The sequence below is a fragment of the Mchenga conophoros genome, linkage group LG15 (assembly GCF_057382185.1).
Source record: "Mchenga conophoros isolate Kocher_MC1m ecotype Shallow Benthic linkage group LG15, M_conophoros_male_GT1.1, whole genome shotgun sequence".
NCBI classification, from domain to species: Eukaryota; Metazoa; Chordata; class Actinopteri; order Cichliformes; family Cichlidae; genus Mchenga; species Mchenga conophoros.
Window position 1 is genome coordinate 38,469,829 of NC_140540.1, and position 27,272 is coordinate 38,497,100.

General features: G+C 44.0%; 1 protein-coding gene across 1 annotated transcript in view; it reads right to left on the reverse strand.

The window, feature by feature from the left end:
- Positions 1-514: 514 nt before the first annotated feature.
- rnf13 (ring finger protein 13) overlaps positions 515-27,272 on the reverse strand; it is a 41,530-nt gene continuing 14,772 nt past the window's right edge. Inside the window, exons 5-10 of the mRNA XM_085245945.1 lie at positions 12,190-12,277; positions 10,341-10,431; positions 9,512-9,617; positions 8,614-8,707; positions 1,980-2,060; positions 515-1,788 (exon numbers count right to left, since the gene is read on the reverse strand). Of these exons, the coding sequence (XP_085102071.1) occupies positions 1,421-1,788; positions 1,980-2,060; positions 8,614-8,707; positions 9,512-9,617; positions 10,341-10,431; positions 12,190-12,277 (828 nt within the window). The 3' untranslated portion in view covers positions 515-1,420. The remainder of the gene's footprint in view (positions 1,789-1,979; positions 2,061-8,613; positions 8,708-9,511; positions 9,618-10,340; positions 10,432-12,189; positions 12,278-27,272) is intronic.

The following is a 27,272-nucleotide window of genomic DNA, read 5'->3' on the forward strand; positions in this document are numbered from 1 at the left end:
GTTTATTATGTTGCTCTTCTGCTTGTTTTCTCTCTCTTTCTTTCTCAACAGGTGATTGATATGTATTGTCTGCTTTTTTGTTTTTTTTCTCCTTTATCCTCGTCCCTCTTCCCCGCTGTTTTTCTTTTCCCTCTTTCTTAAAAAAAAAATAAAGTTTTGGGAAGTATTTTCTTTTCTTCGAAAAAAAAAAAAAAATATTGTGGCATTGCTTGATACCAAACAAAGCATTTTATTTCTTTGTAAATGTTGTAAATTTACTGTCTATACAAGCACATTAAACTTCAATATGAATTAAAAAAGAAAAGATGATTAGAAGGCTACAGAACAGCTGAGATTAGACTATTTTTGAAGAAAAAACCAAGCTCTTTTCCCCCTTCCACTGGAAACGAGGAAGCGTTGAAGAACCAAGACCAGATCTGCCACGTTTTAGGCCGTTTTGGACGACTATTGAATGTTACCAAGAAACCTATAATTGCAGGATGTTTTTCAGCTCAAGTAATGAAGCTCAGTCAAGTTTCTTCGTCAGGCGTTTTATTGAAGTTTTACAGAGATGTTTGAGCAGGAAAACAAAAAATACATGAAATGAGAAGGCAACAGGATTCACGAACGAAAAAAATCAAGCTGTGTTATGAAAAAAAAAAATTGATTATTTACTACAAACAGTCTTAAAAATACATCGGGTCAGTTGAGCGTGCACCATGAGGCCTACCGAACAGCAACTGCTCGAGTTTAACGAAATGAAGTTCACCACAGGCGACGGACAGTTCTCACAATCTGAACTGGTGTAACCCACAGCTTCATGTGACACCACACGGAGAGCACACCCTCTTCTTCCAGTGTGTCACTCAGACCAGTTTAACTAGAGCTTCTCTTGGTGTGAATCACTGTAACAAACTGTGGCACAAAACACAAGAGCTCCTTAAACAAAACAAAGGTTAATGATAGAAATAAATTGGCAAACCACATCACTGTGGCTCAAAGTGTTAATTTTATAAAACCAATGGTGCATAGTGGTCCAACCTGTGTCACTGTAGCATGAACATGTATATACAATAAATGCAAGATGTCCTTTATTGTGATCTATATTTATATACACAGTACATTTACTGATCGTGTGTCCGGGACCTTTGGACTCGTCTGCTTGTGTGTCATCTTTTTACGACTAAATAAAGAGTACAGTATGGCAGTGTACTGTACGCATCAGTCTGGCCAAAGCGATGCCAAAGGTATGCAGACTGGAGCTTCGTCCATAATCATGATAAAAAACAAAAACTTAAGATTTGTATTTTGTGAGAAGGAAATTACAATGGATTTGTAAGCAGTGAGAGAAGAACTGGGATGACTCTGCATTGTGCCCACAACAAAAGTCTCTGCAGCTGTGAGGTCGGGCAGGCCGAGGAGCTTCTAAGCGACACGTCGGTCAAGCTCGGGGCAGGTCGTGCTCGTGGCCTTCGGAGCACGGCTGCTGCATCTGCACCACCACGGTCTCCACGGTGACCTCCTCCTCGGTGTCGCTGCTGTCCAGCTCGTCGTCCTCGTACTCCGAGGATTCCTGGTCGTGCTCGGAGCGCGACGCCCCAGACATGGTGCCGAAGGAGTGGGCGCTGGTGGAGGCCAGGGAGCGCAGCAGCGGGGTGCTCTCAGACACCTCCTCGTTCTCGGGGCCGCTCTCCCCCTCCTCAGAGTCAGAGTCCGAGTCGCCCTGCGAGGGCACCACCTTCTGCTTGCACACCGGACACGTCTTCTTAGTCTTGGTCAGCCACGGGTCCACGCACTTGCTGTGGTAGGCTGAGAACACAAAGGGCATCCTGTTTATGCAACCCAGCCTTTGATGGCTGTCACAGCAAAGGTTAAAGTACGAGAATAAGATCACGATGGAACCTCGTTATCTACTTAATAAAATGATAACGATCCAAACGGAATAAATCAGAGTAACTGGCTTCTGTCAGTGTAACTGTGGGTATTTTGTAGTCACTCACCATGAGAGCACGGCAGGACTCTGAGTTTATCTCCCTCTTCATATTCATCCAGGCAGATGGCACACACATCGTAGTTATCACCTGGGGGGGGAGAAAGAAACCATATTCTCCCTTTAACTGAACACATTTGAAAGAAAGTGGCTTTCTGAGCACCTGAGAGTCATAATTTCTAATAGGGATGGGACTCATTGATAAAGATGCCGCATGCTTAATAGTAGAGAATGAATGCACTGTGATCTCTGACAGTGCTAATGTTTCTGAAGGTCACTGAGGTCGAGCAGGTTCACAAAGTCCGGCTGCCTCGCGAGTCCGATTTCCTTCGATTCTTTGTCCCTGCACCACCCATCCCATCCTCAGCCTGCAGGGCAGAGCAGCATCTCATTCCCTGTGCGCACTGAAAGCTCAGGAATTCATCAGCGCACTCCCTCTCAAATTCCACAGCGTTCTTCTCCTTTTCCTTCCCTTCCTCTTTCCTTGCCTGAGCTGGAGGGAGGCCGGGAGAGCAGGGGGCTGTGGGTCGGTGTGTTTATGTAAGCTCTAAATGAGCATGTTTTCCCTGACTGAGCTCTCTGTGTCCGCGCCAGAGCCGCATGTGACCGTATAAGGACGGGGAGTCACATCAACCGCCCCTCCTTCCTTTCCCTCCATCATCGACTTCCAACTCGAGGCAGCGTGTCCGACTGCGGCTCCGCCTCGGCCGTTTCACTTTCAGCTTTGTTTTTAACTCAAAACACCAACACAACCACAATCATCGCGAATTTTCTTTTCGCCCAACACTCCTCTGACACGACTCCAGGGCGGCCTCCATCCTTTCCTCTCCTCGCTGCCAGTGCTGAACAGTCGCAGGGTGAGGGAGAGTTTGTGCAGGCACAGATCCAGGATCCAGTATCCACTCAGGAAATGCTGAACTGTGGCAATAACTGAGCTATTCTGAGGAGCAGAGAAAACGTTCAGTGGCTTTCTGAACTCTGTTCTGTGAACTCTGAGGCCTCGCACTGGGGAGATAACATTTAAAAATAAATAAATAAAAATGCCATCGAGGATCGCTTTCTGCTACACTTCAAAAGCTGTTAGCACTTTATTAAGGCTGCTCAGAACGGCCAAATATGGCCTGTTCACTCGAAAACTTAAGAGATTCCTCCAGGAAGGCCCAGGGCTCTGCACAGCACTGCAGCAGAACACAGTCTAACCGAGTCGACACCCGTCACAGAACAAATTACCCCCATGAGCTGATCAAAGAAACTGCTGGGGACGTTTCTCGAATATTCCACCACAATAACGCAATTTCTGTGAGCTGAGATTCAGGCTACGTGGGGTACATAACATATCTAGAGTAGCGTGGTTTTCATCAGGATGGTGGTTTCTCCTCATCCTAGTTTAAAAGTTGGGCTGTTGGACCCTGGAAAAACATCTAGGCCACATCTGGCAACTTTTCAGATGCTGGGAATCCCTCGCAATTACGTTTCGGGGCTAGTAGCACACGTTAAAAAGCTCTGAGAGCTGGTGCAGCTCCTCTCCCCTCCATTTTTCCCCATTAATCGGCCAGCCTGCCAGCATTCCTGGCTCTCAAGGGAATCACGCTGTCCTACTGAACTTCAGACAAGCAGCAGAGCTGGAGCGGGCAGGCGAATGAAAGAGAGGCTGACAGAAACTGGGTAAAAGGACGAGGGGGGGGGGAAGCATCTACAGTTTGTCACCGCCGACCAGACAAGGACAGCTGGCAAGGAGGCCACTGAGCTCAGAGACAGAGAGGGCTCCTCTATACTGACATCAACATGCTTCACACACCGACGGCTGAGACACTGCAGCTGCTCAGTCCAGTCAGTGTGTGTGTGTGTGTGTGTGTGTGCGCGCGCGCGCATGCGTGCTCGCCTTGGTTTGAATGTGCAAAGCTGCAGGGAGGGGTGGGGTGACTCATCATACACAGGGAGGAACAGACTGCAGGTCAAAGATCACAGGAGGAGTAAAACCAAGGGTCAAAATCAATCCCTTCATTTATTGTTTTTTCCAGTCAGTTTGCTGCACGTGTGCATTCACACTTTCTGACTCATACAACTGTCAGACGCCGGCTCCTGACAAAAACTGGCGTCAAAGCTCGCTTTCAAATGTCAGGCTGTCAGTGGAGCTGATGCAAGGTTCTGTAAGCAAACTGGAGCATATGTCATGTTAATGGCAGTGTGGTGCTTAGCCGGCAGTCGCACAGCTGCAATTACATAATGCTGTATGCCGGCACAGGTCTTATGTTACATACTGGCATTGTGCGCTGATTGCACGGGTATTGTGGCTTTCATTAAGGCATTGTGCAGACACTCCTTGTCTCGCTTACTATTCATTTCAGTCTGAGGAATCCCATTTCCATGCACACAAGTGACGTTATCCACCATCACCCCCTCTGACCCATATCTTTACGAGCACTGTCTGCTGGCCAACTGCAACAGTCGAACTTATCTAACCGAACGACCTGCATGACAGCAGACTACAAAAAGAAAACATCATGTGTCTCAATAAGGTGCCGGGCCCACAGACTGTATGTGCAAGATGGACAAACAGCGTGACATCACACACCGGTCAGTGAGGCCCCGCCCGTCTTAAAGCCTTGAGCTGTAGATTTTAGGTTGTACCGTGTCAGTGCCTTGAAGTGATGAATAAGCAGCGGATGTGACTGAGCAAGCGAACGACGCTGCACGCTCACGTGGTAACACCACATGACCTGCCCTCACTCTTTACCCCTTAAAGCTCTTTTCTGAACTGAGCGGTTTCGGTCATATATTTCAGACCTGCCTATAGAATAAAATGACTGGGTTTGTATTAGAAGTTAGTGAGGGTGGTCCCTGCCTATGCACACACCAACCATTCTAATGGTCATCAAACTACGTCTTTATTGATATATATATATACACTGAAGGGTACACAGGAAATCATCAAATGTTGTCTTTATGGAGGAAGGAGCTACATAGTAACCAGCTTCAATGAGACCATAAACTCATCAGGAAAGTGTTTGGCGCTTGCTCGGGTCACTTCCTCAGACTTTTTTTGCAACTAGAGAAGTCGTCCTCTGCTGGGTATGAGAAAAAAAAATGCTATTTAGGTTACCATGTTATCATTTTATCTCTCGGCACGACAACCACCTGCTGCTATCACAGCTTCAATGTGCCATGGCATCAGTTCACCGACTGTCTGGAACTCTAATGGAGTTCTGTCTTCGTAAATTTGATGTTTTGGTAAATTGGCATTTTGTGTGTTGGTCCAAAATGTTCCATTGAGTGACTGTGAAGCCACAGAGTGACATTCACCTCATTTTCATGCTTGAACCATCAAGCGAGACCATTGTGCCTTCTTAATGGGCATCCTAGAAGAAATCACTGTCACAGTCACTCAGACAAACTCTGTAATATTCAATTTTGTCTAAATACATTCGACAGCCACTTTATTAAGAGTAACTGTTCAACTGTTTCTTAATGCAAGTATCTAATCAACCAATTATATGCCAGTTATATGAAGTTCAAACTGAGCATGGGAATGGGAAAGAAAGGTGATTTAAGTGACTCTAAATGTGGTTGTTAGTGCCAGACGGGCTGGTCCGAGTACTTCAGAAACTGCTGACCTACTGGGATTTTCCCCACACAACGGATGCTGGAAAAAAATGGGAGAAAATTCCTTCTTGATGTCAGAAGAGAATGGCCTCTTCAAGCTGGTAGGAAGGCAACAGTAACTCAAATAACCACTCGTTACTACCAAGCTATGCAGAAGATCACCTACATATCAAGCCTTAAAGCATAAGACCGCACCAGGGTCCGCTCCTGTTAGCAGTTTGCACAGGCTCAACAAAACTGGACAATAGAAAACTGGAAAAATGTTGCCTTGTCTGATGACATTCGGATGGCCGGGTCAGAATTTGAAGCATTGATCCAATCCTGCATCAACACTTCAGGCTGGCTGTGGTGGTGTAACGGTGGGGAGGATATTTTCTTGGCACACTCTGGCCCCCTTAGTAGCCATCAAAGGTGTAAAGAAAATAAATTACAACCTGCAAATCAATTTCTACTAAAGTATTTGCTGAAGTGATGGACAGATATCTGCCGATGCGAGCTCCTCTGTCAGATGGGGAGCAGATACTCTCATCAGCAGAAAGACATCCTGCCAGCACAGCAGCAGCTCAGGCTGCGGTGACGATTATTAGCTGGCAAGCATCTTTCCACTTCCCAAAGTGACTCCACACCATGCTACATTTCTTAGCTCCCCTGACCTATGACTCACAGTAACACACAGCAAAGCCATTACAGATTTAGATGTATACCAAGACTGCCACTAACAAGCCTCCTGAAGTAAATGGTAAGCTATCGATTTAGGCTTGCTGGCTGCTTCCACATTGGTGTGATTATTGTAGCCAAGCTGAGACAGGGAAGCACTAAATGATACATCAGCCAAGAGACGAAAACCTTAATAGCTTTGAAATGATCGAGGTAACTGCACTTTAAACAAAGTACAAAAAGGTATCAGTGAATTAAATGTTTTACAAGACCTTTAACACGAGAACATGCCCACTGAACCTTTGCAGAAAAACGTTCTGCACTGCAACTTCCACTGCATTTCAAAATAAGCACCTGAACATGTAATATTCTGCAAAACCGTTCAGGGTTTCAGATTTGCAGCTTCAAGATCAACAGCCACACAGCATCAGAGTACTCCCACTCACTAAAGCTGCATCTGATCAAAGCACCCCGGAGTCCGAGCTCAGCATTATCCGCTGCAACTTGGGCCAAGAAGGGCAACATTAGACATTTTTCCCAGTCTGAAGCTGCACCGTTGCAGCGATGAAGTTCAGGCACGGTGCCAAAAACTTCAGCAACGGTGCAGGAAGCAAGTTTTCTTAGCATCACATTGAATTGTGTGGAGTCGAGTTGTCCCAAAGCAAGGCTACAGCTAAAAATAATACAAGTCACAATGTGGCGCTTAAACCCCTCCCACACACACATACAACCAGCTGCTGTAAACAATGATCAATAAATGACAAGCTTTTGCATTCTAGATGAGGGTTTGTGTGGAAACCATATAGCCATAGAGGTTCACTGGTGTATGTACTTAGTATATCACTAACTCACAACACTTACAAAAACAGCCCATTTCCCTTTACGTGACACAAACATCAGAAATAGTGCTGCAGTCATTCCAAATCCAGAGGCCAAATCCTGTTTGAGGCCTTCCTCTTACCTGAGGTAAGCACCGCCTAACAACACAAAATCAGACAACAGGGGTGCTGTCCCACTGCGACAGCCCTCCCATCCTCAAACCTGACACTTTGTTTCTTGCCAGGTTAGCATTGCTCCAAAGAGCAGAGCTCAAAAGGTGATTAGGTGGAGATTTGGTGTCCCCTTCCCATGTTGTTAAACGCTCTGACTCAGCTGACAGGCGTGCAGACGCCGCCCCGGAGGCTGTTTCCTGAACGTCCGAACTCGCCTGAGCAGTAAAGGGTGACTGCAGCGGTGCTTGGTGGAAACCCTGAGTCAGAGTGGGCACTGCTCGCAGACGCATCCGTGACAGCGCACAAACCACAGAGCCTAACGTGACAGAAACAGTGACCAGAGCAGCACATGCTGCTTTTAGCTGGTCTGCTGCACGTGCTTCCATTACTGCCAGGCAGGGAGGAGCAGCTCTGCAGCTCAACCCCCCCTCAATTAGCAGCTTTGCAAGGGGGATACTTATTATGCACCACCCATTCTCTACAAAAGCTCCCCGGTGTTTCCCTGCACAGACGACTGCAGTCCGGGGCTTTCCAGCCCGCAAAATACATCTGCTGGAGGTAACACAGCCGGCAAACATCTAAATACACAGACAAACTTATTTACCCAACACACAACGAGGATTTGCCTTTCAAAACAATGCTATAGTCAGCCTGACACCTATACTTAGAAAGAAGGAGAAGCCACAGAGTTTTACTTAAAAAGCTTTCAGAGGTTTTTGATGAAACACTCAAATATTTACACAAAAATAAAAGCAGAGATCTATTTTTACTTCATCACATTTTCTCTCCTATTACAAACAAGCGGTACATGCTCTACTGTACATCTGCCTGACAGGTAAAATCCAAATTACACTTAGCTTTCGACCCAGCCGGCCCCCAGCATGACTGAGATTACATTCCAAACCATCAGTCATGTGTCCAGTTTCAACAGAGAGGAGCTCTAATCTGCCTTTGTGGAAAAATATCAAGTCCATATTAATCCGATTAGGTGCAGAGCTCCAGGGAGCGGTGGTGTGTCGCAATGCATCGATGACATCTCTGTTCTTGGCCGAATCATGTGAGAGAAAGGAGCGAAAGAGCAAAGATAGCATCTCTACAGATCGCGAAGGTCAGAGGTCAGACTAAAAGATGTGTAAACGCCTGGTTGCTTCAGGGAGTCAACACAATGCTGGAATATTTTTTGCTAAAGGAAAACAAACTTAATGAAACCTTGCTAACAGACATGTAGCACTGTTCCACATAATGGGCATAATGATAATGTTGTGCTACACAGTAGCTTTAGCAAAAAACTGAGCCACCTAGAACTCTTAAATTAACCTTTATTGAGCCAGGAAGTGAAATTATTGAGATTTTCCTGTGAAGCCTCGATGCTAACCACTGATCTTTTCCTACCTTTCTTGTACTTGTGGATGGGAAGCTTCTTCAGCTGATCTTTGCGCAGGCGGCTCCTCCGAGCTCTGTGTCGATCCTGGACAAACTTGGTGATCTAGTCGAAGCACAAATAGAGCAAAACTGTCAAAATGAGCGCAAACCACACACAGATCTTGTGCAAGTAAAGTCAAAGAAGCTTAAATTTACAGTGCATAAGAAATTTATTAGACCACCTGTCATAAAGACAAGAAACTGCTCAAAAACACGTTTAAAACTTTTTAATGTTATTGCTATTTATTAAGCAAATAAACTGAATTATTATTTTCGTACCAAAATTTGAGCTAACACGCTGGACATTTTTGAGAAGCCAAAAAAATGAATCAAGCATAACATTCAACCATGAAAACAATGTCTTTCTGTTCAGGGATGGAAGTAAATTAATGTGATTTGGCATTTTAATTAAAATTAATAATGCACTTTACTATTTTTTCTGCTTTTCTGTAAAACTGTCAATTCAAAAATTCATGATTAACAACAATATTTACAATTCAGCATTAAAACTAACATTTCAATGAAACAGCTTGCAAATACTGGTGGATTAATTATTACAGGAACATAAAAAATGAAACGACTTCAACCTGGGCTGAAGTCTGGTGCCTGATGAAGAACAACGTTTTGGGATTAAAACTTGGTTTTCCTAAAATAATTTAGAATTATTTTTACAGCAAGTAAGAGTCCTTACGAGGAAAAAAGCCCTTTCAGTATCAGACCAGTGTGGATTTGACTGTTTTTACTTCTTAATCATCAAATCGATGGCAGTAAAACAACAAATTACTATCCATCTTTACACAAGTTTAGTTGTTCCTTTGTAAAATGCTTTAACCCTGAGTTAAAATGAAGACATCTTAAATTTACCAACCATAAAGACCACAATGAGGATGAGGCAGATTCCCACGATGATGAGGAAGGGGATCAGGTAGTATTCCAGAGGCAGACTGAAGTCTGGCAGGAGGACCACGTGGCCGCTAAAAGAAAAGCAGAGCGCTGTCAGGTGCAGGACAGGTAAACATTAACCTTTCCTTTTCACAGACACGCATTATGCTGCTGACTGTGACCTACACCAACAGCACTCTGTTATAGCTCATTGCTGTGAGCTGCCACATTAAGGAGATTCCCTTTAGTGCTTTTCAGCTGTGTGACAGTCACATAAAGGTCCCCTTATCAACATAATGACATTTTATTTCAGTCAGAAGTCTCTCTGCAGCAGACCATCTGTGCTTCAGGCAAATATGTAACAACCAAACTGGCCCACGCTGATGCAAATATGCCAATACCATGTTTGGTGTTCGTTCCCTGGCTGCGCAGCATGTGGGAATAACCCTCACGTATTAGGGTGTATCTGACACAAACACCAACCGAGTTAAGGTGGAGAAATGAAACGTTAATGTTGTGACCTCTGAGCTCATGTGATCGGCAGCGACAAGTCCTCCCCTTGATATATTACAGTTCACGCTGCGCATTTTGTTTTACAGTAACAACAAATTAAACTCCTGGCTGGAAAGCAAAGAATGGCCGGTGAGTGATCCAGCTTTATAAAGCAGCCAGCTCTCCTCTACGTGTTGAAAGTAAGAATTGTTCATAGTGGAGTGTGAGAGGAGCCGAGCAGGAAGCTGCTTCTATTTATACTGATGGGCAGGAAAAGAAAAAAACAAGAAGAAGAAAATGGAGAGATTTGGGTTTGAGCTTACCCCTTGTCATACATGTAGTCCTCTTTCAGAGTGTTGGCAGTCTCCTCGCCCACAAACACAGACGGGATAACCAACTGCTTCATGATATCCACTAAAAAAACCCAAAACAAACAAAATGGATAAGTTACATACATCTAGAATTACTCAGTTACTTTCAGTTGCAGCTTTTAAAGCTCCTTTCTGAGCACTCAAAGTGCGTTTTTACTGCAAGTCTCATTCACCCATTCACACACATTTCACATGTTCACACACGCTGATAGATGCATCTAAGGCACGTGTGGTGATCGGCATTTTGCACAAAGATACTGAGACAAGCAGGTTGGCGGAGCCAGGGTTTGAACCACTGTCCTTCTGATTAGAAAACAACTTCCCCAATAAGTCAAATACTTTACACCTGAGCGTTTGCAAACATCGATGCATCCTTTTGAAAGATTTTTTTTTTCTGCCTGTCCCATTTGGATCTTTAGCCGTCAGAATTGTTGTCTGAAGGCCAAAAAAAGATGCCCAGTGGATTTACTTTACCAAGTGGATCATCATGGCCCTGCCATATTGGTCCATTTGATTGACCATTATTATACTTATGTATTTATTTTATTTTCAGTTGTTGCAAACGGGACAGACATGACTGGACGATAGGACAGGGAGAAAGAAAGAATGAAAGAAAGAGAGGGAGAGAAATACAAATTAGGGGGGAGAAGAGATGGTGAGAAAGGAGGGAAGAAAAAAAAGAAAGAAAAGCAAACAAACAAAAAAGAAAAAAAAAAAAAAAACACCTGGATCACCTGTCAAGAGAAGAAGAAAAAACAGGAGAAAACAAACAACAAAGAGCAACATAATAAATACAACACCATCACAATAAACTAGCTGACAGTAGATACTAAATTTTAAATGTTATTGTGCAGCACGCAAGATCGACAGCGCACAGTGTGCTTTGAGGTAGCAGCCAAGAAAGGTGTAGTTTGTGTCTGTGAACACCTGTGTGTACACCTGTGTGCATCAGCACGCTTGTATTCAAAAGGTTTCTCCATGTAATGATCTGCTAGGGAGTGTGGGGAGCCATAGCCCCGTCCCCGAGGGCATGAAGTAGGTATGGAGGAGATCCAGGCCCCAGAAATCCAGAGGTCCCAGAGTACGAGGACCCAAGGAGGACCACCAGGGGGGCAACTGTGCCACCCTCCTGGGAAGAACTGAGGAGAGCCCCAAACGAGAGGTCACCCAGCAGCCACGGAGCCGAGGCCAGAGGGGGTTGCAGTGATGTGCCCGCGGGCTCTGCCGGCAGCCAGCTGTGCCAGAGAGGACCGGGCCCCAGGCCCAGAGGGCGCCCCACGCCCCTGGTGGCCGCTTGGCGGGGCCCAGCTGGGCCACAGGCGCCGGGGCCCAGCTGGGCCACAGGCGCCAGGCCCCGCCAAACGGCCACCAGGAGTGAGCCGGTACATACATGAGCACCCAGCCCCAGACACCAAGAACCACCAACGCACCGACGTCTGAGGGCATCAGCCACCGGCAGGGAGTGTGGTGAGGAAAGATTTTAAAGGTTCACCAGCTGCTGAGTTATGCTGCTGAACAAAGACCAGAGAAGTGTTTGTGCAGAGTGAAGCTGATCTTCTTGCTATGAAAATTCACCCATTCATTATTTCTGTCCTATCACACATTTGTGTAACATGTTATGATATTGTAATACAAAAGCGATCTGCGTGACCTTGATCTTCGACACTTAATCCCAAATTTTAGCATTACTGAGCTGTTAGCTTCACAGGACAGACATCCAAAAAGGAAAGGAGGTTCAGACTGTTTGGCCACCCAACAAGCACCCATTAAAGCACTGAACTAGATAACAGGAGCATCTTACCATCGTTGGATCCCATGCCGATTAAGTCATCCGACTCCACATTGTGAACAATGGCTGCCTTGTAGCCGGCTTTTTGGGCATTGAGGACCTGAAACAAACAAACAAACAAACAAACAAACAAACAAAAGGCAAAACCGTTTTCATCCGATTGTCAATCTGAAAAAATTTGTGGTGGGGGTCAGGTGGATAAAAGTGACAGCAGTATATGTGATAACAGCAGTTTCTGTCATATACTGTGACCAAATTAGATTTTCATTATTTAACAGAGCAGCATGAAGCATGTGGTACCGCTCAACATTTTTGTGGCTCACTCTCTAGAAAGACAAGCAGCATAAACACTGAATGAGCTTTAACTGAAGATACAAAATAGGAAGCTTCCAAGGAAACGATGGGAAACGGGGCACAGAGAAAGCCACAAAGTATTTGTAATGGCTACAGGTTAAAGACCATATGAGAGTCCAATGATGTGAAGATACCCATAATAGTAATTACAAAAACATATTACATATATTAGTAGAGATTGCATCTCTCAGTTGGCTTGGGAAAGTCTTGGTAGGAATTGATGAGAAGGAGTAAGTGGACAGGGAGAGAGAGGAGTCTGGGCTTCAATGCTCTGCCTGCGGCCCTCTCAACCAAGGCTCAGATGAACAGCACGAATAAAAAAAGAAAAGAAAAGATATTTAGACTGGAATGGCTTTGTGTCCTGATGCCTGGTCTGCTTCAAATGTGCTACAATTTCTTATTTTATTTATAACAAACAGCCAACATGGTTCAATCTGATACCCTACAGGTGCTTTTCTGTGCTCTACAACAAAAACAAGCCATGACTATCAGGCATCAAGAATAAGTAAGAACACAACATGTAGTAACAAACACAAGCTTTGCATTTCAATTCTAATTGGACAATTTATTAATACTTTGCAATGTAAATCTTTAAAAACTATTTGCATTAGGCATGTACTATGACCAGAGGCATGTACATGACCAGAGGCAGCAGCAGCAAAAACATCGGACAGCAGCAGCCCAAGCCTCATAGTGCAGGAATATGAGGTGAGGCGCACACTGAGGGCAGTGAACCCCAGGAAGGCCACCGGACCAGATGGGGTAACCGCAAAGGTCCTAAAAGAGTGTGCAGACCAGCTGGCTGGGGTCTTCACTAAGATCTTCAACACTTCACTGTCCCAGTCCTGCATCCCGCCGTGCCTAAAGTCAGCCACAATTGTCCCACTGCCAAAGCGTACTAACATTAGCAGCCTCAACGACTACCGACCAGTTGCTCTAACACCTGTTATAATGAAGTGCTTTGAGAAACTGGTCCGACGTCACATCATGTCCTGCCTGCCACCCACACTCGACCCGCTCCAGTTTGCATACAGAGCTAACAGATCAACTGAAGATGCCATTGCTACAACGCTCCACACCACCATCTCTCACCTGGAAGTGCAGGGCCGTTACGCCAGGCTGCTCTTTGTTGACTTTAGCTCTGCTTTCAATACGATACTCCCGGACAGACTAATAGATAAACTGCTGGAAATTGGACTTCCTTCCACCACCTGCCGCTGGATCAGAGACTTCCTCTCAGACCGTGTACAGAGAGTTAGAGTGGGGCCTCATCTTTCCTCAGCCCTCAGCCTCAACACCGGCTCTCCACAAGGCTGTGTACTGAGTCCCCTACTGTACACTCTGTACACACATGACTGTGTTAGTTCCCACCCAGACAACACAGTCATCAAGTTTGCAGATGATACCACTGTGGTGGGGCTCATCTCAGGGGGAGATGAGACTGCATACAGAGCTGAAGTTCAGAGGCTGTCAGATTGGTGTGCAGACAACAACCTGGACCTCAATACCACCAAAACAAAAGAACTGGTAGTTGACTTCAGAAGGAGGAAGTCCGAGCTGCAGCCTGTCAGCATCAACGGGGAGTGCGTGGAAAGGGTCTCCAGTTTCAAGTTTCTGGGTGTGCACATAGACACAGACCTCCAATGGAGCTCTAACACCTCTGCGGTCTTAAAGAAGGCCCAACAGCGTCTCCACTTTCTGAGAATCCTCAGAAAAATGGACCTGAAGAAGGAGCTGCTGACCGTCTTCTACCGCTGCTCCATTGAAAGTGTGCTGACATATTGCATCGGTGTGTGGTTCTCCAGCTGCACCACAGCACACAGAAAGGCACTCCAGAGGGTCATCAACATGGCCCAAAAAATCATTGGACATCCTCTTCCCTCCCTGAAGGACCTGTACAGCACTCGCTGTCTCAAGAGGGCACGCAGCATCCTACGGGACTGCACACACCCAGGACACCGGGTGTTTAAGCTGCTGCCGTCTGGCAGGAGGTTCAGGCTGCTGAGGTCCCGAACAAATAGACTCAAGGACAGCTTTTACAACAGGGCAATAGCCCTGATCAATGGAAATAGCTGACCTGACTGGATACCTCCCTGGACTTTTTAGGGGGAGGTAACAATGTTTAAAACGATAACAATAATATTTATATTTATAACAAGGTGCAATAATAATTAATGTGCAATAATAACAGTGTGCAATACACATACACTTATTCTTCTTTTTTATACTAAGTTAATATACTGTGTTGTGTTGTTTGTTACGTTGTGATGTGTCATATCGTGTCGTGTTGTGTTATATGTAGTGCCGACGTAGGACAGTTTTTCCAATTTCATTGTACTACTGTACTATGTATGACTGTGCAATGACAATAAAGAGTTATCTTATCTTATCTTTATCGTCTAATCCGCGTTAATACCAATATAAACTTACATGATGCAAAACTGTCATGTCGCGATATTGTGTGAGCAACGACGAGTCAAACCCGGGCATGTCTGACAGTAAGAGCTGCGTTTCAGCGTCAAATGATGATTATTTTTCCCCCTACAAGGGAAGCGACTTCAACAGTCTCCATCAAAACACAGGACTTGAAAGGTTTTCCTGCTGAAGGTGGAAACCATGAGGCAAAAAACACAGTTGAGTACAATCAGCCTATGCAGGCGGGCAGCTAGCAGCTGCTGATGTGCGATGCAAACGTACACAAATGACTCAACCAAGCATGACTGCATCACTCAGAAGTTAGAATCCATATGACGGGAAAAGCAAACAGTGCATGGAAATCACTGATGCAGTAATATGGAGGAAACGCAGGGCTTTAACCAGCTGGTTAGAAAGTGCCACCCACGGGTGGCTTTTTTTTTTCCCCAAGTTTTATTTTGTTCAAATAAAACAGGTGTTTTATACTTTTACTTAAAGTTTCCAGGGAAAACACTAGCTATTACCTACTACACTATAATCCTGCTGCTGGCACCTTTTTTTTTTAAATTAAAAACAAAAAAAAGAAGAAGAAAAAAAAAAAAAGCTCTGCAAACTGCAATAAAAGGTCACTCAGATTTTTCCTGCATCGTCACAAATATCCTGAAAATATTGTGAGTTTGAAAACAGATATTCGTTATCATGCAATTCTTTAATTTAAGCCAGGCTGAGACAGTACTGGCCATTTCCTTTAGCCAAAGACTATTATCATGCGTTTGTATGTTTTTTAAAGTGTTGCATAAACATCCCACCCTCATCACACTCTTATTAATCATAGATGTGTACCCGCCCACCTCTTCTACAAAACAGACGCCTGCACTAGTGTGTAACGTGTTTTCTGCGTAGGTCAGTGCAGCAGCTATGCTCTGAAACCTTTTTTTCCCCTCTTCATAATCTAGAAATGTCCCAGGCCAGGGTTTTTCCAAAAACTTGCCAGCTTTGCGCAGTTACTTTGGACAAAGATTTTTAGCATTTAGTCAAACACACAGAATAGATAGTCTCCATCGTTTAGGCCGACCCCAAAAACTCTGGGTTGTCTCCCGTCTGACAATCCAGAACTCTAAAGGGTTACTTATTTAGATGGTTTAACAATTATAAATGAGACATCAGCTTAAAACAAGAAAAAAAGAGAAAGTAAACTAGACTTTAATTGTCTGGTGAAATCAGAAATACAAACCACATGAGAACCTCCTGTAGATTATCACTATGATGTCTGTCCAGACTCTTATATTATTTGGTCAAGACTTTGAATTTAATTAAAAGGTCAAAAGGTAAAAAGACAGACTTACGTTGGGCCAAACAAGCCGATTCTGATAAAACAAACTTGTGAGTCTACACAGCAGACAACATTTCAAACACGGACAAATAATTTTCTGAAAACCGCACGCTTTCAATACAGCAGAACATCTTAACAATCAGCACAGCTTCATGGTTGGAAAGAGCAGGCATAATGCCTCTGGTTGCTAGATGCAACAGGTGTGAGGCGCGCACACACACACACACACACACACAAAACATGAATAGACAGAGTAAAATAGGGAACCTTCCTGCAGCAGTCATGTGTGCTGCATTAGGGGATGTGGGGAAAACTGATGTAATGCGATCTTTCGTCTGTGAGGCAGCTTTTATGGGCTACAGTATCCTGTACGGCCATTGTTGTGGCTGATGTGGTGAAGGAAACGGGATGTGACGATATAATCTTAGAGTGAATCATTAGGTATTCTGACACGGTCAGAGATAGTGGGACAGTAGATGCTTCCTCTGAAAGTTAGAGGGGAAAAAACATGCGTCAGATGACGTAACATCCTGAGGGAGTCATGGAAGCTAAAGCAGCCACAGCGCTGCCGCTCCTCAAGAAATACATTTATAATCTCATTTAGCAGAGTGGAACAAAACTAAATCTATCTGCAATTCTTGGTTGTGCTGTCCTGCTGGGGGCAGTCACAACTACCATGGTGGTGTGGGGAGGGTGGGGTTTGGTTTGCAATATTTAGGTGGGTGAGAGGATGACTGGCAAGACAAAGTTTCTCTGTGGGACAAAGTAATAGTCCCTGCTATCCAGCTCACCCCTCAGTATTCTTAAGGATTTGGCAGATGATGGAGCCTAAGCAGAGACAATATATTTGGCAAAGCAAAGAACGCAGGTTTATTTTTCTTAAATACGATTCGCAACCTGAAGCCACTGAAGAACTGCTGATGTGAATAATGAGTCAGAGCATGTGACCTGAAACATGAAGGAGAACAGAAAGAGAGGACTTTGGGCCACAGTGTAAAATATCTGAAAGTCGTCTGGAGTGGGGTAAGGGGTGGGGTGAGGAGGCGGGGTGGGCCGCTCATACTAATCTGAGCGATGATTGGTCGTGAGTATTTGTGCCAGCTGCGCTGTTCAAGTAGGGCTCTTTAGACAAGCATTGTACTCCGCTATGATGCAAGCAAATCCATTAAGACCTGTGTGTGTGTGTGTGTGTGTGTGTGTGTGTGTGTGTGTGTGTGTGTGTGTGTGTGTGTGTGTGTGTGTGTGTGTGTTATTGTGGCCTGCATGGACACCAACACTGAGCAGCTCTGTCTTTTGTGTGTTCCTTGTCATAGTAATTTTATGCACAAGCATACGTAAAAGCTGCGTGTATGGCAGCCGCCGCATTGTGATTCCATGTGTTTGCCTCTGAGGCTGCATTGTGTGGAGGTATCAATGGCTCCTGTGTGCGAGCGTCTGGAGGAAAGCTGTCTGGAGAAGCGGAATACAAGACACTGCATCTAGGTGTGTGTGTGACTTTGGTTCATATCACAAAGCTGTGATTTTCAGTCTTATGTGATGGATTAACTTCTTCTGGACACGTTTAAGACCAATTTATCAACAGGAAACATCACTGAAAGCCACCATTACACTCAAAGTGCTCATAAAAATATGTTTAGCCTGAAAGAAGTGATTTCTGTAGCTTGTTCGTCATCTTCACTTGAGGCCAGCAGCTCTAATGCCACATTAGCAGTTAGCAGCATAACACTTCTGAATCTCCCAACCAAACTGTGTGGGGCCAAAGATGCATCATGTATAATGAAAGCGCTGGGTTTTAACAGGGCAGACTAATGTGCAGGATAGAAATTATGAGGATGTCTCTGGTTCAGTTGTTAAGTTAAGGTTGCTGGAAATGAAGTTGCATAAATGGGAAAGTGCAACAGCTGCCAGACGCCAAAAATATGGCCAAAAGATAAACAAGTAGGTCATGCTTTACGTCTCGTCTTTACGGAGCATTCTTCAGTGCGTGTAGGGAGTCATTTAACTTGTAGGCTGTCTAGATGCCAGTTTGTGGTGCAGCCAGTCGGCCTGGGATCTGCAGAGGAATTCAACCTCTGCTGCTGGCTCACCCTTGTGTTTGCATGGGCAAAGATAAGGACATTCAGTGCATTCCAGAGAGGAAGGAGAGAAACAGGGAGGTGTGTGTGTGTGTGTGTGTGTGTGTGTGTGTGTGTGTGTGTGTGTGTGTGTGTGTGTGAGACGAGGTGACGACAGGAGGCAGAAAATAAGAAGCCTCTAGGAATAATAGAAAAACAGAAATTCGTAGTAAAAGTCAATGTGATGAGAAACAGAGATAAATGATGATTTCTGTTCTTTTTCAAACGTCTGTGGAGGATCACGGTGATCATAACAGCAGGTATCCTCGTGCGATGATACTTAAGCATCAAATCACTCCAAAAAACATCCAATTTGGTTAGAATGTAGGAAAAGTTGCAAACTTAAACAGAGAGAGGGCAAGTGTAGATTCTGAAGGGTATCGCTTCATTTTTTTGTCGTCATGTGACGGCATGACTTGGCTCTAGAAACTTCTAGCTCTGGTCATTTTTTCCCCCGGTTCTGCTTTCCAAAACCTTCACATCATTTTCTTTTCTTGTACCAGCACACTTTGGATTCCAAACAAAGCGCAGCGCGGCATGTTTTCTCTTCTCGGCACCCCGTGGTGCACATCGAACCAATTCTAAACTGGGCAGCAGTGCAGACGGTGAAGGTTTATTTGTAAAACTGACTAATTATGGCTTTTTAAAAAAAAAGGCTGATTAAACTCGACTTAAGAGGCTGCTGTTTTTGGAGCGCTGCGAGTGAACTTAACAAGATCCAGGAGGTTAAAATACAATGTGGCATACGAGCGCAGATGTGAAACATGCACATGAACTGATGATGGATTCTAATATAATTAGATCAAAGACAAAGCAATATATTGAGCATTAGGGAATTAAGAACCGATTCTTGTAGAGAACTGATTTCTAGTAGTTTAATTCCTTGGAATCTTTAGTCTTGTCTTTATAAATGAAATTTATAAAGGACAGGAGCACAATGGTAACGTGGAAACTGCATCCACGACAGAAACAGCTGCATTTTGTTGCTAACACAACTTTGAGTCTTTGCAAGTACCTGGACAAACAGCATGCTAACGCTAAACTAGCCAAGAACCCAGAGTGACGTTAGCTGACTGACTGCTAACCCCAGCCCAGCAGCCAGACGCTCCAGATACCTCCAACATGCACAAACATTTGACCCACAGCGTGTAATGAATTTGTACAAATGTAATGTCTTTTATATGATTCTTAGCGATGGTAGTGTTTCTGCGAGCAGAGCCGATGAGAACCCACTGAGAATCGATAAGGAATCGAATCAATAAGAGATATTCACAATGGAACCACCAAATTCTAATGAATTCCCATCTTTATTTCTCATCATTACTGAAGTTTTTATATTGGCCTTCATTATTTCTTTAATCTTTTCTAAAAGTAGATCTAATAAGATTCTGACCATAAGAAGATTCGACTGGTCCTTTTGTCCAACCAACTACCGTCCAAAGATGTCACTGAAAAATATCTCCAAGAGAGAAAAGCAACAAATCCTCGAAGCTGAGGACCTGAAACCAGCAAATGACTGGTATTTTCCTCTCATCAACACTGCTGAATAAATTAATAGATCGCCTAATTGTTTGAGTGTTTATCCAATCAATGATTGCAATCAAAACAAATGACGCAGATGAATGCAAATAAAGCTGAACAATTTAAATTTCCCTGCAAATGTCTTCTTTCTTCCGGACTCATCAGCTTTAAGAGTTTATTTGACCTTCAAGCAGGAAGGCTGAAGCCACCTGGAGGCCAACAGCAGCCGAATTCTGCTCTCGTATCGAGCTGCTTCCTGTGAATGAATCCGACTGTGTGAATGTGAGGGAAGGAAAAGAAACGTGTTTCCAGTCAACCGTAAAATGGTGGAAAAGGTATTTCAAAGTAGCTTGCTACTACAGGTCACTGCACCTTCGATTACTGCGGAAGAGAGAGAGTGTGTGTAAAAGCACACACTCTCTCTCTTCTAGCTCTCAGCTGACTGAAGGTGCACAAACACTGGCCAGAGCTGGACTTGACTTGTTTGGACACTAAGAGAGACACAGTACACCAAACTGTGCTGCCTTACAAAGCTATCAGGAATGTGTTCTGTTACATGCATGTCACAGAATACACAAAAAAATGAATTTAAAAAAATTATTCATATTTTTTGCAGGATTCAAGAAAAGAAAATACAGCCAAGTATATACCGCTGTGCTGCAGTTACACCGGCCTTCTTTCTGCTCACATACTGGGATCTCTAACACAGTAGTGTGGAAAGAGACTGCTGATAGCATCACTAACTACTGCTGCATCACCACTGCGTGTGCGTGTGAAGAATTACTGCATCTTCACTCTTATCTATCTGCTGCCAGCACTGCATGCGGTCCTGCAGCAACAACACTGACTTGTCTTTCCTCTTATACTGAAGACATGCTTTTTGCCTCTTTATCTATTTGACTTCCACTCTCGTGTCTCGTGCAGTCAACGACAGCGCGGAGCTTGTTCGGAGCCGCTAAATTTGCATGGAGCAGTCTTGACCTCAGCTCTGTGTAAATGAGTTTGAGCAGCACAGGACATCTTGTTCACATTTCTTGCCTTAAATGATTTTAAAAGCTGGACAATGCAAGTTTTTTGCAAATGTGAGCTTCCCATTACTGCAGCTCCAAATCAGGTCTTAACTGCCTTCTTCCTCTCTGCTCTTAACTGCCTCTCTCCCATTTTCTCCCCTCCTGCTCCTCGTTTTCTCCTCCCACCCATCCCTTCCCTACAAAACACCACATTTTTCATTTCCATCACTTTCTCTTCTCTAAATTTAACCTCCTCCTCTCCCCCCTCATTACCCTTGTTATATCACCCCGATGGCCAGCTTCTTCAGAAATGCCCAGCCCCTTTGCTGATATTTCCACTCTCATGCCTTTATTATACCTCCCTGCCCTCATCTCATTCAACTCCTCAGGTTTCCTTCATCTCACTCTCCCTCCCTCCCCTCGGGTTTTCAGAGGAATGCTGGGCAGAGCTGGGTTTTAGTTTCAAGGTCCAGACTAGCGATTAGATAAAGAGTTCAATAAATCTGCAAACTGCAGGGTGGGGCCATGTTTTCGCTGATAACACATTACAGCTTTAATTTGTGCAATCCAAGCCTGGGTTTGAAAGAGACTATGTTTGAACTGAAGGTATTGAAGTGTGTTTGTCTGTAACTACACGTATGTTTGGATGTTGTTGTTGTTGTTGTTTTTTTAAATAGCTGCTTGTATTAATACAGATATGTACAAATGTGTGTAGAGTTTTACCTGTAACTAGAAAGGTGGAAAAGGAGAACAAAGGTCAATGACTGAAACATGGAGCCAAATCAGCTCTCTAAATTAGTCCATTTGTGTGCAATTAAGTGCATTACAGTTCCTTTATATGTGAATATAAATGGATGTGTGTCTAGATCTGCAGCTTAAGCAGCTTCCTGCCGCAACAAACTGCAATGGATATAAAACAAGCTCCAAAAAACAAAAAAAACCAGGACCCTCTCACACACACACGAGCTAGTCATACATCCAGTCAGCCATAGTCATGCCCTGTCATAAGACTGAGTGAGTGTGTGCAGGAAGCTAGATCATTGTTTAAATAAAGACTGAAGACTCTGTGTGTGTGTGTGTGTGTGGGGGGGGGGGGGGGGGGGGGGGCTTGGGGGCTGTGAGGTCACTGCAACACAAACAGGCTGTGCACTGAAAAGTATTTACTGTAAGGCAGATGTGGGAAGCAAGGTTAGGAGGGGAATTACTAGCCACCAGAACCAGTGCTAACCAACTTTGACTGTGGCGTTGAAGGAAAAGTCAGGAACTGTGACTTTTCAATGTATTTATATTTGTACTCATATCCAGGAATACATGGACTGTGTTATTCCACACACAGCCACACAGGGCTAAAGATCAGTCAGCAATCCCCTGGTAACCAAGTGGGAGGGTCTTTAAGGAGAGACTTCACCTGCTGGCAGATGGGTTGCTGTTACAAGGTGAGATTTGTCACATGGAGACTGGCACATGGATACAGTGTTGCATTAAAACCCTCCCTGTGACTGATGTAGTTTGTACAGAAGAGGCGGTATGGAAGTTGTGCCTATTGAAGGCAAACATTCTCCATTTATGTTTCCAAGTCATTGCAGCTCGATGGTTAGCTAGCAAGTGTTTTCAGAAAAGTTTGCCTCTTTAATATCTGTAATCAAACTACGGGCAGCCATGGCAACAATCAACCAAAGAAATCGCAAGGAGGTTCCCCAGTCCATCTTTACGACTGACTTTCACCTAATAACAGACAGCAACCTTCAGCAAGTGTAAGAGCCATTTAATTGTTTGTTTCTATTGTTGTGCATTTGGACAGGAGGAAGCCGTTATCTTTCGAGTTACTGCAGTTATACAGGAAGAGGTTCATGCATTCAGTGAAGCGCAACAGTTTTTGACCGCGTTTTCTGCAGCAGGTATGCCGGCAGTGACAATCTGGAGTTGGGGTGCATAAGTCGAATGAGAGCTGTGTTATGACTGTTACAGAATTTAAAAAAAGACTAGCAGACACAAAGATGTTTGGACTTGCGTACAGATGTGGGGCACGCACCAGAAACTGCTTAGGTGATGTGACACCAATGTGCCAGCTTATTGGAAAGTCGTTACAGAAACCACTCACCAAACTGTTGGGGAATACACATTTTTCCCTAGAAACCAATCGTGGTACCGGGGGTCGCCCGTCAGCATCTTTAGGATGATCTGACTGTGCCTAAAGCGATGAAGTTTAACCGGTCACCCGTTTATCGCGCTTTTCCTTCACTGGATTTCTGCAGCAACATTTTGACTTGGTGAATAAGCACTTTGTAACTTCTCATCGACACAGATCACATAAAAAACATCTGCCGAATTTACTCTGTACAACCCATTTCCACTCAAAATCAGTGTAAGCTTTTAATGTGACAGTGAACAGGAAGACAAATCCATTACAAATGTTTTTATTATAGGGATTAATAGCGTAAACATGCCCGAATTCAAGACAGTACTTCACTGTTGAGAGTTACAAGATTGTTAGACTCAACTTTGGCTTTGATTTTGAGTTTTCTATTCAGACTAGTAAGAAAAAAAACTTTGCATTAGTTAAAAAAGTAACCATGTAAGAAATTGAAAAGTAGAATTACATGGATATGGGTTAAAACAAAAACATGCTCTGGGAACTCATCCTGATTCAGGAAGATGTAATATGTTCAGAGGAAACCTTTAGTGCCAATTTCCTTTATTTCTTAAAAATACTCTTTAATGACTTTTGAGTTCATGAACAACAAACCAAAGTTACAATTAGTAAAGTAACAATGTGAGCCCTAATTATATGCCAGTTTTCTCCAACCATGCTCTTGAATCACATCAGTACAGGGTTACAGGCTATGTTTAACTAAACTCTGGTAGCAAGAGGCTTTTTAATGTTTGATGTGTAATCTTATCGCCTGGATTTAGCAGCTTCCTGACAGAACAAAGAGCTTTTGCACCAGACTGAATGGTTGACTTTGAGCGGTAAGTTTTCGAATGAATCATAGCACGACTTAGGTCAATGATTGGGAATTTTCCACCAGACAGAAAGCTGTCAGCTCTACCTGCCACAGTTGTTGCACAAACATTACCCAAAACCAGATAAGAGCGAAAACATTCACAGACTGGATCAGTAGGAACCGTTTAAACCAGAAAACAATCACACAGAGGGCAGCAGAGGGACTGACTGTTCAAAAGGACAGCTTATAGGAGTAAAAGAAGAGTCTGTATTACATAACTAGAATATTATATCGCAACATATACAGACTTGTTGTGTGTGTGTGTTACTGAAGGGGAAATGGGGGGGGGGGGGAATGGATGGTCATTCAGCAAAGGATGAAATGCGGGAAAAAAGGAGGGGATGCTCATGGATGAGAGGGGGAGGAAAAGGGTATAGAGTTTCCTGTCCCGTTCTCTCTCCTCCTCCCAGAAAGGTCACCAATGAGGGGCTCCACACCACCTCAAAGAATCCCAGTCCACAGGAAGTGCAAACCCTCGCTCTCTGGAGATTTATTTACAAAAAAGAAAGAGAAAAAAAAAGGCCATGGAGGAATGCTTTGCTCTTACACACACACGATGAGCAAGCATGCCTGTTAACATCCCTTCACCCCTCCCTATCTCCGATCCTGCTTCAATACAGACTCCTACGACCTTCCCTTTCTCTCTCTCACACACACACACACACACACACACACACACACACACACGGTGCTAACGCTTGACGAAGGGTTAAGTGTTCGAGTGTCTGTTTTATTGGCATTACTGCCACAGGATCCATTACAACTCTGCGTTGTTGATCACTGGATGCTAATGGCTAGGTGTAATAGCTGCAGGAGGCTGCAGAAGGACAAAGAAATAGAGGGCAATAGGACGAAACTGCAGGCATGCAGGGGTGACACCCCTGCACCCCACACATGCAGACACACACCCCCACAGATGAGCGCCTGGTTTCAGTCAAGATGGAATCTATTATTCCTTTGTTTCCCTGCAGCTTCTGGAGGGAACTGAGCCCGGCTAAGAGGGAGGAAGGGTGGAAGGTTGTGTGTGTGTGTGTGTGTGTGTGTGTGTGTGTGTGTGTGTGTGTGTGTGTGAGTGAGATAGGGAGGGAGGGATGCAAGAAAGAGAAACAACTGGGAGGGTGATTGAGAGAGTGCTAAGGGGAGGGGGCAAGCCACATGTCTGTGTGTGTCTCCAAGTGATGATGGTGTAGATGACCAATCATTAAGGTCGAATTGAGACCTCACAGAAAGAGGGAGAGCGAGACTGAGGGGGGGGAAAGGAGATTGGAGAGGTGATAAAGAAAGAGTAGTAGACATAAAGACGACCTCCCCCGACACCCACACCCAGAGATTACTGACAAATGTCTGTTTACTCTCATAATTATCAAATTGGGCTTTATTAGTTTTCACTAGTTTTAGCCTTTATCTTTATGGTGTTGCTGTAAAGTTTAAAACTATTATAAATAGTAAGTATGTGGTTATAGCAACAAGAATCAGAACTCCTTTCCTCCATCCATCCACAGCTTTCCTTATGAATATTTTTCATATATGTATATTTTTGTCCTTTTTATGGAACAGATGTCAACAAACATGATTACAACATGTGCATGAGTCAAATCATACGTGTTTTGGTGGCATACTCATTATTATGTTATCAGGGACACCAAGTACAGCAGCTTTAGTATTTGTACTCATCACTGGGTTTTTTTTTTTTTTGTTTGTGATGCTGTTTGACATCACAAGCGTGGTGGGATGCACAGTTGGCAGCTAGGAAGGACAAGGGAAATTCTGGCTTAAAGTAAGATGGCAAGAATTAGTGAAGCTTTAACACAATAATAATTTCACTTTAATCAGAAGAAGCTGTGAAATATCAGCAGCTCCAAAAAAATTAAAAAAAAAAATTAATTATGACTAATGGCTGATGATTCAGTCTCTCAAGAAACACACACGGTTAAAAAAAAACATAATTTAAAAATCTCAGCTGCTCCATAGGAGGGTCACAGAGGGTTAAATGGCAGCTTATGATGGAGCAGAATATGTGCATTGTGTATATATCGTGTGTGTGTGTGTCTGACACACAACTATGTGGAGTCTGGTTACAATCCAGCTCAGGAAACACCTCACTGCCCTGTCTGTCAACATGTTTCTATGTGTGTGTGTGTGTGTGTGTGTGTGTGTGTGTGTGTGTGTGTGTGTGTGTATGTGTGTGTAGCAGTAAGACCTTATAAGGCTACATGGCTGATGGCTGCTCAACAGTTTCAATAGCAGGCGAGAAAAAGTGAGAGAGATGGCAAATGAAAATAAAACGAGTTTAAAAGGGGGGGGGGGGGGGGGGGAGAAAACAGGAAATGTGAGACTGAATGAATAAAAAGGCACAACCCAGACGGTATAAGGCAGAGCGGGGAGGGTGAGGAGGGGGGAATGGAAAAGGTAACAGTACAAGAAAAAAAGAAAATGAGACAGATAAATGGAACAAGAGGCCAAGAGGCTGCATGCCTTCCTCTCCTTTAGCCCATTACTCATCTTAATGCTGCATCTCTTTTCTCTCCTCTCTGCTACTCCAAATCTGTGAGCAACAGGCAGTGTGAGGCATATCAGAGTTAACACTTAAAAACTTAATTTGGGCACAGATCATCCAAAATAGTCAGGTCAGGATGCCCCATCAATAGTAAAATGCCAAATTATTCTAATGACTACTCTTGGCTATTCTAATGTCAAGGTTGATGTTTTTTTTTATTCAGAGAGGAACCGTAAAGTTTTTGGCAGAGATTCAGGATAGATGCTGTTCCTGACGAACGTCTTTATGGAAACTCATATAGCAAAAATGTGTCCTCAAGACCTCTGGGGAAAAAAAGGGCACATAATGTTTGTGATTTGTATTTGGCTCTCATCTTACAGATGGATTTTATGTGGGAGGGAATAAAGTCTGGTGAATAGTTTTCCACATCTGCGCAAATCAATAAAATGTGTTCGAAACCTGAGCCATTTAAAAGGAGCTTAAACCCAGAGTCACTGTAGGCCACTCTTCCCCCTGACAGTCACCCAAACAGTCAATGAGGACAGAGGGACTTTTGATTGGTCGGTTGGTCACAGGACGAACAGTGACCTCACTGATGGACACTCAAGCCAGTCAGTCGCAGAGCGACGTTATCAGCAGCTCCTAGTTACACATGACAGGAAACCCCAAATGTGGGTTTTTCAAAAGCTAAAAGATGACATAGAGCCCCCTCAAGCCAATTTGAGCTTAAAAACAATAAATTATCCCAAAGCTGGCCACATGAAATAGCCAGTTGGATGCTCGGTGCAGCGACATGAAGCTTAATCACATTCTCTTTAACCCCAGAAATGTATTTAATCGACTCGT